Below are 13,088 nucleotides of genomic sequence, written 5' to 3'. Positions count from 1 at the left end.
AGGAAGAAGGTAGAGGTTAAGCCTCACTGAATGATCCCACATCACTTGGTAAACTGACTGCTACAGCCACACATGGTGTGCTAAAGAATAGAGGTGATACAGGTGATACTTAAAAGATGGGGGACTCCACCTTGGCAGCAGGAAAAAGAGCTTGTTCATTGCTATGCTCAGTCACGATGGTTGCAGAGGAGCTCCCAGAGCAATGATGCAGCTAAAAAGACTGATGCATTCATTGGGTATGGAATAAGGACACTTACAAAGAGGATCAGGAAGACAATGTTAGCTCTCAGTTCCTCCACTAGACCCAGTGCTGGTGCATGCCCTTCACGAAGGTGGTTAACTGACTTGAGAATATTCCCTTGACAAGACAAGAGGACAACTGAAGGACAAGAACAGCATCCCTTCCAATGGAAACATCAAGTCACTCCTGTGGCTTAACTGGTAGGTAGGTCCTTATGAAGTGACTGGACAGCAGGTGACACAAAGCTCTAGAAAGGACAGAAATTTGGTGACTTAGCCCTCCTTCACCCAGCAAAATTATAGACAGGATCCAGTGTCTGAAAGCTATAGGCAGTAATTCATCAAAATAATTACCTTAAGAGGTTGCTCTATGTTCTGTGACTCTTAACAGTAAGATTAGGTATCTCTTTAAAACATGTGAGCATTTATATCAAGGCATGTGTACTACATACAGCATGTGTTCTCCAGTCAGCCCAGAGACCACAGTGGTCCCTCTGGCCCTTCCTGCCTTTGGTAAGACCTACAAGTGAGTGGCAAGCTGTGGCACTAAGCAGCACTGGCAGACATTTCACATGTCTCCTAGAAAGATACCTAAATCCACACACTACCATAATATGCCACCACAACAGAACAGGTATCAGGTTAGCTTGGTAACTTTGCTTTTTCCAGGTAAAATTTCTGGCTAATAATTTGTGTATCCCATTTTTTTCAGAAAGATCTTGCCAGGATGGGTAAGGAACCATTCGATGGTCCAGATGGAATTATACCATCACCTCTGGAGAAACACCTCTTTAATGAATATGATGGAAAGTGATTCCTTAACAATGGGCTGAAATTCAATATGCTGAGCAGAGACCTCTGCTATTGGAAAGGGTCTTTCCACAGGAAACCCCCCCATGCTCCAACCTATTCTTAATGCGCTTCTTTATACATACCCACAAATACTGCCAGAGGAGCCTGTTGCTAAGGCACTGTGGGACCAGAGTGTGGGAAAAACACCTGAACTTCCAGATTTCACTCACTAAGATGGAGGAAGCAAAGACACACCATCCAGCCGGAATCTACATCTGTTTTTTTCTTGGTTAGGCAGGACCTGTGTGGAAACTAGACATGCTACCCAAAAGGATCCCTTTCCCTAAAAGAAAAAGCCATGACAGCAGCTGCCTTTAGGGAACTCTGTGTTTAACTGCCTTTGATGAACAAATTGTATCCAGACTCTTTCATGATAAGAAAAGCAATCGAGCAGAGCGGCCTGATGAATTTCCTTGTGCATCTCAGGTGTCAGGGTGGATGTAGGTCTGTCTATCCCTTATGAAGCCACATCCATCTCGAGGCTGGCAGAGTGCTCCTCAGCTAGGGCCCATCCCACAGCCTCTGGGAGGTAAGCAAGGCAGGACCAGAGATGACAGCCAGGTTCGACCAAGAGTCCAGATCATCAGGATCAGTTCATGGTCATGAGAAGGTCCATTGTCAAGCTGGGAAGTCAATCCACAGGCCAATGGCAAGATCAGCCCTGGTGATCCAGACGTATATACTGGCAACTCTCAGGGAGGTCCAGAGTGATGAGACAGGGCTGATGTCAAGCTGGGAAGTCAGTCTACTGGTTTTTGGGGTACACACCAGTGGGATCCACAGCCAGGAATGGGCATGTCTGTGACTGAGCTCAGGACCAACAACCTATAGTGTAGCTCGGGCAGGGACTGACAGTCCAGAGCTGAGCTGAAACAATGGGTTTGAATATAGGCAGAAGCCTTGTGTGAGGCTAGTGAGGGACATTAAGACCTATTAGTGCACTCAGAGCCCAGCCATCCCTTTTGATTTTCATCCTGGAAGCAAGAGATACGAATAACTCACCACATACTACCATGATCAGGGAGTCTGTTGCCTTATCTGCAGTTACCAGAAGAGGATGAGGTGAGTGCATACTCCTGAGCCTGGACTTACCAAGCTAAAACCCACTGCTGGTGGCTTTTCCAGCCAGTCCACATTTCAAACACGCCAGGTTTTCTCTGAACAGTTGACACATCATCTAGAAGCAATCACAATAGCCCATCCACCTGCAAATGTGGTTAAATCAGTTCCATCGCAGAGCAGATGGAGCCTGGAGGAGGACAGAGAGATCTCTGAACCCTCCCCCTGTGCACCTCCATTCAGAGGCATTTCTAAAACTGGGACAATGAATGTGCCTACAACCCACTTTTTTGGAAAAAGCCTCTGACACCCTTCTTAGAAAGACTGAATAGGCTGACAGAAACAGCACAAGAATACGTATTGTTTCAGTAATAGCCCAGTTCTAACCATAGGAAAACTCCTCACTAACAATAGGGAACTTCTGAAAGAGACATTTGGCATTAACAATTCCAGGGAACCCCACAGCAGAGCTCTTTTCCAGACAGCAGGTATCCAGCAGCACTGGCCAAAACTTATCCTGCAAGGCCCTGTTGACCCTGCAGGATATGAGTCCTTGGTTTAGCCCATTTTCAAGGAATTTTTATCCATTACCACAGCAAACCAGAAAGAGAGGCTCCGGAAGGGAAGCTTGCACTCAAGCAGACAGACCCAGAACGTTGAATTGGGAATGCTGAAGTGTTTTCTTACCCGCTCCCACTACAGCTAATTTTTCAGCATTTGCCTTATAAGCAGTAGAATAAGATCAGGGTAAAGACACAGCCTCAGCTTTACTTCTTCTGACTGTCAGGGCCCAAGAAAAGCCAGTTCTGCTTTTCAAACCTCATCTGTTCACAGCTGCCTCACAGGACCTTGGTCTATAGGAAGAGCAGAGTCTGAGCAGTAGAAAAGGTGGGAGGATGGAGTGGCCAGGCTGCCCTGGAGCTCCTCATGCCCTCTCCTCTGTGCTCCTCAGGGTTAGTGGCCTGTCACTGTAAATCATAAATCTTACTGGTCATGGGAACTAGGAGAGGGAAAAAAGGGCTAAAAAAAAACAAAAGGAAAAAGAAAAGTTTATGGGGAGGGGGTTAAACTTTATGAAATTATTACTATCCTGATCTGAAGTGTCCCTAAAGATATTTGCTGGAAGGACTGGAAACCCATCTGCACATCTCAGTGACTTCTGGTCTAGACTGCAGCAGGGGCAGCTTCCTTTGCTTTCACAAAGGTTACTGCAGAAACCATGGTGCAAGAATGGCTTCAACCCCAGCATTCAAAAGAATGTGCCTCCTCCTCCAAAAGTGGCTTCCAGGAGTCAAAAAGTGGGCATCAGGACTCTGCACTCTGCACAGGGAGAAGGGCAGCATTTATGTGGACCATTTGTATATGCAGTCAGACCTGCAGGGCCCACTTCAGGCAAACACCTCCCAGAGAAGAACAGTTGCGGTCTTCTTTTATGCTGGAGAACCTGGACTGGAACCAGGAGCTGCAACTACTTACTACAGATAGTTGGGAGGGTGGAGAGATATCCGTATCAATAAATCCCCTTGAAATGGGAAGCACTGGGAAGATAAGGATCTGTGATTGCTGAGGGGAGATTCAATGCACAGTCCTTACAGCAAATTGCTCCTTAGTTATCTGCACAGGGGTGGACTAGAGACACCACAACTTTAGTGTCTGAGGGCCCATCTAGACTAGGAGATCTACCTACTGCTGATCACCAAACACCAACAGCTTTTCTGAGGACCTGAAAACATCTAAATTAAGAGGCGGAGGTTGGGGGTGCAGGGATGTTTAGGAATAACTGTTGTGTGTGCTACCATAAGCACTGGGTTAGTTCCTTCAGGCAGATGGAAGATAGTAAGACTAACTTTGTGGTGATGGTGATAGAGGTATTTTATGCCCTATACCTTCTACCCTGATCTTGGACCATCTCTATGCTTCAGAGAACCTGCATGGGAGCTGTCAAGAGCCACCAAGCCTTGACCCACCTTAAAAGTGATAGTCTGGTGGATTATGTTTCCAACTGATTTCTATATATATCTAAACCCAAAGCTACCTTATTATAGTAACTTAAAAACCTAACTAAAGCTGAATTTGGTGAGGAAGGAGTGTGTGTTCCCTCTGCTGGCTGTGGATGAGCAGCTAAAGAAACCCACTAAGCTCATGAGCTCAGCTCATCCATCCTCATCATCAGCCAAAGTGCTGCCAAAAGCAGCCACGCTGGCTCCCAGCACTCACGCTACAATGAAGCACAGGCCAGTGCTGTGAAAGATGCATGAAGTTCAGGAGTAAAGAACTTCTCTGCACACTTTCAAAGCATCCAAACCCAGCATGCAGCAAGAATTTCAACTATTTTACTAAAATTTTGTACTGGATTAGACGTAATAGCTCATTAAAAGCTCCCCTGTGTCTGGGGAGTGCAGACTGCAGTGTCCCTCCAGAGTGCAGGTCGCAGTGCTGTGCGGTGTGCTCAGAACTGCCTTTTGCCCAGCTCCCTGAAATACATATTTTATTGCCTGGGATAACAAGCTGCCAAGGCAAACTACATGATGCTGAAAACCAGTTTCAACTCACTGTCTGAAATAATTTCTCAGAAGCTTGTAGGAAAGATGTTCCTTCCCCAGCACATTCTGGGATTATTTAGGGGAGTCTAAAAATGTTCTGCATCACTTCAGTTAAATAACAAACTAATATCTCAACCCCCCAAAGAACATATGCAGAATTGCACAGACTTCGGTAAAATTCAGTGACGTTACACACCTAACAGTAACAACATCCCTCTGAGAGGAGATTCCAGCTCAGCTTCCCAGTGCCCTGGTTTGCACATGCTCTATGCCCTGCCAGCTGCAAACCCACAGCTCCAGTGGAAGGACCCACAGGACTGACACTCTCTCCTGTAACCCTGGTGTTCACCACCAACCACTGTAGATCACAGGCTGTCATGAATAGATCTCCAGCAGGATACTCACTAATAGGTGCGTGCAGTGCCACGTGCTCTTGGTAGGGAGTGTAGTATTTGTACTGCTTGCCACAGAATTCACAGGTGTAATTGCCAGTTTCTGTGAAGATGAAACAAAGATCAGAAAGGAGTGCAGCACCCTCTCACACAATCACTGACTGCCTGGCTTATCACACAGGAACTGGCCTGGTCATAAAAACTGGAGCATATTCCTCATGCACTTGGAGCTTATCTGCCCTGTAATTCACACATCCTTCTCCCCAGCAAAGGAAGTGTCCAGAGTGATGGACCATGCACAAAGGTCCGGTAAAAGTGAACAAGCTACAGGAGATTATCATAGAATCACAGACGGGTTTAGGTTGGAAGGGACCTTAAAGCTCATCCAGTTCCAACCCCCTGCCTCGGGCAGGGACACCTTCCACTAGAGCAGGTTGCTCCAAGCCCCCATGTCCAACCTGGCCTTGAGCACTGCCAGGGATGGGGCAGCCTCAGCTTCTCTGGCAAGCTGTGTTTCTTATGGCCAGGGCTGTTGGTGTTTGGGGTTCATTTGACCCTCTGTGAATGCAGTGCTGTCTGGTTCTCCTAGAGGTTCTCCAGCTAATGCGCGATTTGAAACCCTTGTGGTTTCTCTTTCACATTTGAAGCTGTAGAATAATTCATACTTGGACCAATCTTCTGGAACGGTTCCGGCTCCTCCTCCTTCACTTCATCTGCTGCTATGACAGCCTGGTCATAGGGGTCTGCAAGAGAACAGAACCAGCAAGAGAGCTGACAACACCCTCAGGTTTTCCTTCTACACCTGCATGGGCACTGAATGCTCCTGCATCTGTAATGACATTTCCATCTGTAACAAGATTTCAAGACAGAAATTATAAATCAAATGACCCCTCTCACTGACTTGTCCCTCCTCAGGTGCCCCAGGACTACCCTGCTCCCAGCCCGGTAATATGCCTTGTAGGTATATAATGTTTAATACAGAGGAAGACTGAACAAACACATTGCAAAGCCTGATCCCTACTTTCTGATCTTCTTCCAATGCATCTCCTATCTAATGATGTTAGACTGTCTGAAAGCGGTAATGCAGTCTGCAAGCAAGTCAGCTAATAGATACTGGCCAGTGACTTCCTACCATCTAACAGCACAGCGAGCAACAAATCAGAACCCAACCCATTTTACAAAAGAATTTCATTTATGCCTTGAACAATTCACTAAATCACCAAAGACATGAACCACCCTTTTCTTCTGATTTTAGAAGCCTGATCAATTGTACATACAACAAAAGCCTGGTATCTACTAGGGCTGGGCAGCAACCTACTGGCTGTAGACACTGGGGGAGGGAGAAAGGATGCTCCCTCTCCTGCTGCAAGCAGTGACACAACTCCCTTGACTCTTACAAGTGTAGAATTGGACCTGCTGTGCCTGAACTACTGAATGCTTGGAAAGGTTTGTGAAATAAAGCACATGAAGGAGCTCTGCTTACCTGCCCGGTTTTCTGGGGCCCCTTCCACACTAAAAACTAACACAGAATAGAAGAAGGAGGGGAAGAAACAAAACAGAAATTAAATCCACTTAAATGGCCTTGTTTTCCTCCTGCATTTCACGCACCACTTCAGCATGTTTCAGCCCCATCAGAATAAACCAGGCTTTGTGTCCCAGTCCCTCCTCTTCCCAGCAGCATCCACACAGGAACTATTTGAGCATGCCCAGCCCTAATATACACAGATGCTCAAGGCCTTTGATCTGACACTGACACAGCCCCATGTGAAGTTCAGATGCACAGCTGCCTCCCACTTGTGTTTGCTACAACAGCCCCTTGGAGGAACTGAGACTAAGTGCCCTTGCAGGACACAAGTGAAGCCGTTCAAAGCCCTCTTGTAATCCTAGCCAGAGCTCCCTGAACCATAACTATGAAGACATGCTTCTGACAGAAGCAGACACATCTCACAGTGACTTGTGGGTCCCAGTAACTGAATTTTGGCTCCCTATGGGAGGAAGGGCAGTGGTGCACTGCAAGAGAACACTGGCTGTTCTTACAGCACGTTCAGATGGCCACATGTTCCAGTTAAAACCAGCCATTTTTCTGGACACCATGTATTGTGAAAACCCACTTGTTTGTCTGAGACACCCACCCATCCAAAACCTCCTGCTTTCCAGGCAGCCTCTCTCTCTAACTCTGCCAGGGCTCCCTCCTTGGCCAAGTGAGGAGCAGAAGTAAGAGGCATGCAGCAAACACAGTGAGAGCCTGGAGTGTCTGTGCACTCTCAGCCAAGGAGCTTTAGATGCCCATGAAGCAGGGGGCAGACCAAAGTATGTTGTTGCTTCTATTTCCCCCAAAGAAACACTGCTTCTGGAGGAGGGTGTCTGCTTCTGTCCGAGTGTCACCAACTCTTGGCCACATCTACATTCAGAGGAAAAACTGGCCTGTAAGGTTCACTGCCAACTGCATCAGTTCTCTACCACAGTGATTAACAGGAACGAAACAACATTTCTCAACTCTGAAATGTGGTTTCTCACAGAGGAGCATGTTGGGAACAAACCTGTGGAAACCAAAAGGCGACCAACTCTTGCCTAGTGAGTAGCCAGACTGATAATTTACCTTGAGGCACTCAGTCCCACAGCCATCCTAACCATGAACCTCCACACAGACAGGACTGCAAGGACCACAGGTCCCAGCAGAGGGTGTTATTTTGATGCACACAAACTGAATCAAGCCCAGCAAAGTCCTGCTGCACTGCCTGTGAACCGTGCCTCCGCTGACCAAGGCAGGAGCCGTGCTGTGCAATGTCCTGCACATCACAGGCCACACGGTCCTGCAGAACCATCTTTTGCCTTCTCCAATGACTTCTCCTTCTAGTTTGGGTATCAAAACAGTACTCACCATCCACGGCGTGCAGGTCTCTGTGCTCTTGGAAGCAGCTATAATATTTATATTTTTTCCCACAAATGTCACATGTGTACCTAAAATTGTCTGTAGGAAGAAGAAAACAGTCACTTTAGAAACTCTGAGGTGAAAGGCACCATTCCAGACAACGCTGCTCAGCCAGACACCCCCATGCACTTACACTCATCCCACATGCCAAATCTCTAAGGCACAGAGACCACCACTGCTTCAGAATGTTCCCTGCATGTCCCACACTCCATGTAACAAATTTTGATTTGTTACTTCCTACTCAGCCAGCTCTGCTCTCCAGTGCAGCCTCCAGAAGACCTCACAGCAGTGAAGACACAGAGCAGCAGGCCCTGTTGAAACCTCCTTTGGAAGTAGGCAAATGCTTGTCAGGATGGGGACAAACTGACAGAACTAAAGACAGAGTCAAGACATGAGCTGTTAGAAGTCAAACTACAGCATGGTCTGGATGTGCCCACATGCTCACTCCACACTTGGTTCTCACTGCTGCTGCTTACTGGTTACTAACTGCATCCAAGATCCCATATGGGCACATGATAATAAACTAAACCCAGAGAACCAACCAGCAATCCAAACCACACAAGACAGTAAGGTGCTCAGTGAAAAGGAGGACTGATGGAGCCTGGTTTCATCTATGTTTGTACCCCAGACCTGTCCCTTCACCCCAGCACAACAGCCCCCTTCACCACAGCTGGGTGGGGAAGACAGATGCAGAAAAGCTGAAGATGCTCATGAATTCTGGGGACAGTGAATGTCTTTGGCTCAGCTACTGAATTAGTGTAGGAGGAAAGTTTCACTTGTCAGCATGGTGAGGTTTCTCCATCTTCTGATGTCTGACACACATGTTGGGTACAGCCTGTCAGCCCTAAGCAGTCACCCTACCACAACCTGCAGCACTGTCTTGTCAGCTGACTGTAGTAGTTGATGGGTTGTGTGTTACCAGCCCATTGCAAACCAAGTGAAACACATCAGCTTGTGTAGCCACAAAGGATCTGGAAACAAATGTGTTTTGCTTCTCCACAGGAGCAGGCTAGGAGGTACCCAGCAGCTGAGCTGGCTGCCAGTGAGCTCCCTGCAGTACCTCAGCTGTTTGTATTCATGTCTCCATACCATTAGCAAAGTTAAAGCCTTGTTTCTCCCTCCTCCATATCGTGTTCAAACACACAGAGTATGCACATTAAGCTTTCATTTTACTTTTTAATCATTTTATTTTAAAACAAATAACTCTTTCAAGCTGCTATGCCTTGGTACAGTCTGATCCCTCACTTGGGCTCACAATGCAGTCCCTCAGCACATCGGGTTTCAACACTAAATCAATCACCTCCTGCCCTTTATTCTGCTGGGCAGGAGGAAAGTAGAAGCTGTGGTGATCTATAAGAGAAAAATGCCAACTATTAAACAGCTGGGCACTGGAACTTTACCCCTGCTACCAAAAACTATTTGTATCTTAATCAGAGCACAGCAGTGCTAAGCTAGATCTAAGGGAGTTTTAAAAGCCTAGACTGAACAAGCAGGACAGAGCTCAGGCATGTATACGGAGATGAAAAGGAATTGCTGCTTCAGCCCAGTGCTTAAGGAAGAGGAGAAGCAGCAAAACACGACTGTGAGAATATTCAAATGATGAAAGCACTCCGGGGTCACATTTAACTATGTTTCATTATATTATCTTATGCAGTCTCCTTCTGTGGTCATACAACAGTGCTGAGGGTCTCAATCTACCCTGGACCCTTTCTAACAACAAAAAGACTGTAATGATCATGAGTGAAGAGCTGTGTATCTGCTGCAAAAAAACCCCCATTATTAGCAGAGAAAATTCTTATCATGTCATCAGTAATCAGCCCCACATCACTGTGCGTCCCCAAGACACAAAACAGCCTCCTGTTTGAAGTGTAATGAGCCATGCAGTAGATGAACTAGAGGAAGAAAACTATTATGGCCTTAATTTGGAGTAAAAGTGCTCAATAAATAAGGAGACTTGTTAGAACAGGATAAAACTGAATGCTAGAGACACACCACAAACAGGCTCAGCTGGGTGTAGTGTCTGTAACCTAGGAAGGATTGTGGGGATCTCAGTGTCAGGAGCAGAGACTCCACGTGCTAGGTATGACCATGTCCCTCCCTGGGCAGTGTGGGGAAACGAAAACATGCTAAGTACAACAGCATACCCAAAGAGAACAGGGTTTTGCTTGGTTTGTAAGGGAAGTGTTTTCCCTGAGGAAGAATGACCTCCAGAGGTTCTAGTGAAACAAGTCCTTAGGAGAAGTAATAATTTGTTCCAGCTGGTATTGGCACTAATCTCTTCCTCAGCTCTTGAAAGGAGATAACTCTCAGCAAAGGGTGCCAAGCCTCAGGTTTACAGAGAATTCAGAAAGTACCAGGGGACTACCCATGTGCAGCTTTACCCTCTCCGAACACCAGCCACTCTTCCAAGGCTGCAGCCCAGTGCCAGACTTCTTACCCAATAAAGCTGTCTTTGCTGACAGCATCCAATGCTTCCAGTGCTGTTCTTAGCAAGAAACTCACTGAAGAGCATTAGCCTGGCACTACTACTTTTCCTGCTCTGGGTTGTAACTACTATACCAAGGTAGACTCCAGCTGGGGCACCATCCCCAGTGTATGCAACAACAGAGCTGTCAATGTTAAGAGCTACAAGGGCCACCAAGCACTCAGAGGTGCCTGCAAGCCCATTCCAAACCACCCATCTCTAAACCTCTGAAGAGATGGCACCAGACAGAGCCAAACTAATGCTGCTTAAGCAGATCTACTCAGAATCAAGCTCTCTCCTATCACCAGGTAGACATTAACACAGTACAGATCCACCAAAACAAGAAGATACCAACAGGCACTATTAGCACTTCAGGAAAAATACAGGGAAAGGTACTACTTAGCCCACTAACCCAGAGGTTTAGTGCTGTCCCTTACTGGTATTCAGGCTGTTGCCTGCAAAACATTCTATTATCCTGCAGAACACATTCTTGCTGCAAGCTAAGCAATCACGGGATTATCCTGCTGCAAACCCAGAGTTTCAAAATCACAGTATCACAAACTGGTCTGTGTTGGAAGGGGCCTTAAAGCTCATCCAGTTCCAACCCCCTGCCACGGGCAGGGACACCTTCCACTAGAGCAGGTTGCTCCAAGCCCCTGTGTCCAACCTGGCCTTGAACACTGCCAGGGATGGGGCAGCCACAGCTTCTCTGAGCACCCTGTGCCAGCGCCTCAGCACTCTCACAGGGAAGAACTTCCTGATATGCTTAAATACATCTAGTTAAAAGCCAATCTCCAGCAAATATCATTCCTCCTTCATGCTCATGAATCCTTCCAAGGGGAACAGTGACTCCAGAAGAGGTGTAAGGAATAATGTCCTTATATACTTAGTCAGGCCACATTTAATCTTGTGAAACACATGCACCAAAATACAGCATCACCTCTTACTCGGAAAAAAGGCCACCAGCAGCCTTGCTACAAGGCAATTCCTCAGATATAAAGGACTGACATACTGAGGCAAGGCAGGTTTTTCAAGTAGCCCAAGAAATACCTCCCTGGGACCTGAAAGCATTTCTGACCACTCTGCTTGCAGCACACCTCCAGTGAAAGACAGGGAACGTGCAGCTCTCTTCTGCCTGTCTCCAGGGGCTCTGTTGTGCTGCCTGTGTTCAGCAATGACTGGTAGCTGCTGAAGTACCCTGCATGCATTTCATTTTGGCAAGAAAGAGGGCAGAGAACACATGCCCAGCAGTTGCAGCAGCAGAAGAGGCTTCTTTCCTTAGGGCATCTGGCCCAGGGCCTCAGTTGATTTTGCTTTAGAAGCCCAGAAAGGGAATGCCAGCAATCAGAAATCTAACAAAAGGTCAGGACTGCTGTATCAAAGCTGAAAATACACATCACTGAACCCACCCTCCCAAGTGCAGGAATCTGAGACCACAAAACTTGTGTAGAAACCAGTTTCTGCTGGGCTCCAAGAGCTCTGCCCAGCATCCCAGAAACCTAAACTGGAAACAGTTACATACATCATCCAGATGACATCCCTGCAATGATGGCAGCACTCCTGTTCAGGGTCCAGTGTGATGGGGTCTCCACACAGCAGGATGTGGGAGCTCCTTCTGGAGTTCTCCAAGGTGAAAGAACAATATTCACCTCACCCAGAATTCATACTGACCTTTCAAATGGAAGAAGCCGCAAAAGCTACTTGATAGAGGAGCTCTAATGGCAACTAGTCACTTTGCAGGTACTCCTGAATCCTGAGTGACCTGACTCTCACAGAGCACTGCAGAAATAGCTGTCTGGTAGGGACAGCCTCCAAATATGGGACGGCAAAGCTGCTGAATGCAAACAGATTGCAACATGCTGAATTATTCCTAAAATCCAGCAGTGTTCCAAGTCCGAGACAAGGAAAAAGCAGCAAAATTAAAAAGAGAGGGCAGCCTGAAAAGCACTGCTTGTCCTGCCCCATGGTCAGGGTGGCATCTTTACACCAGAGGAAGTAACAAACTCCAGGAACTCCACATTCCTGGCTCATCTTGGGAAACAGGGTTTCCCAAACAGTTCATAAAGTCCAGCAGCATCTCTGAAAGGGGAGGGGGTGGATTTCTTACACTTAAGTCCACTGCAATACATTTATCTGTCATCTCTCTGGATGAGGTTGTGATGTTTCTCCCCCCAAACAGGCTTTCTGAGTAAGGCTTATGTGATGAAGAAGTATCAGCATCATCCCTCCAGCCACGGCCAGTGTGTCACAGGACAGCCCATGAGATGCTCTGATGCTCAGTTTCACATTCCTTCACTGTTTCCTGAAAACCTGCTGGAGTCCTGCTGGTAATAAACCCAGAAGGCTGGAGCTGGTCAATAGCAGGGCCTGAAAAAAGCATCATCTTTCCTGTGAGGTCTCACTGGAAGGAACCAGGAGCAGCTCCAGCACTCTTCAGTAAGAGCCAAAGCCACCACAACTACAGGAACAGAAGAGGCTGGCACATCTTGAGAGATGTGCTGCACACTTGCCATGGGGAAACACCTTTGGGAGCTGTGTCCCAAGCACAGCCTACCTGAGCAGCCCCCCCAAATACCCAGAGTGCAGCCACTGCTTCCTTACAACAC

At 47.1% G+C, this 13,088-nt stretch overlaps 1 protein-coding gene across 10 annotated transcripts in view; it reads right to left on the bottom strand.

Moving 5' to 3' along the window:
- The window catches only part of ZNF618 (zinc finger protein 618), a 95,601-nt gene that overhangs the window by 37,021 nt on the left and 45,492 nt on the right, over positions 1 to 13,088 (bottom strand). For 7 of the 10 annotated variants that reach the window (XM_030506899.1, XM_030506893.1, XM_030506892.1 and 4 more), the window contains 4 exons: positions 7,968 to 8,057; positions 6,570 to 6,605; positions 5,752 to 5,829; positions 5,100 to 5,189 (listed from right to left, as the gene is read on the bottom strand). In XM_030506899.1, coding sequence (XP_030362759.1) covers positions 5,100 to 5,189; positions 5,752 to 5,829; positions 6,570 to 6,605; positions 7,968 to 8,057 — 294 coding nt within the window. The remainder of the gene's footprint in view (positions 1 to 5,099; positions 5,190 to 5,751; positions 5,830 to 6,569; positions 6,606 to 7,967; positions 8,058 to 13,088) is intronic. The other 3 variants (XM_030506891.1, XM_030506895.1, XM_030506898.1) reach the window with 1 other exon arrangement.

Source organism: Strigops habroptila, chromosome 15, assembly GCF_004027225.2.
Source record: "Strigops habroptila isolate Jane chromosome 15, bStrHab1.2.pri, whole genome shotgun sequence".
Classification (NCBI taxonomy): domain Eukaryota; kingdom Metazoa; phylum Chordata; class Aves; order Psittaciformes; family Psittacidae; genus Strigops; species Strigops habroptila.
The sequence above is the reverse complement of the archived record's forward strand: the minus strand, read 5'-3'. Positions and strand labels throughout refer to the sequence as shown.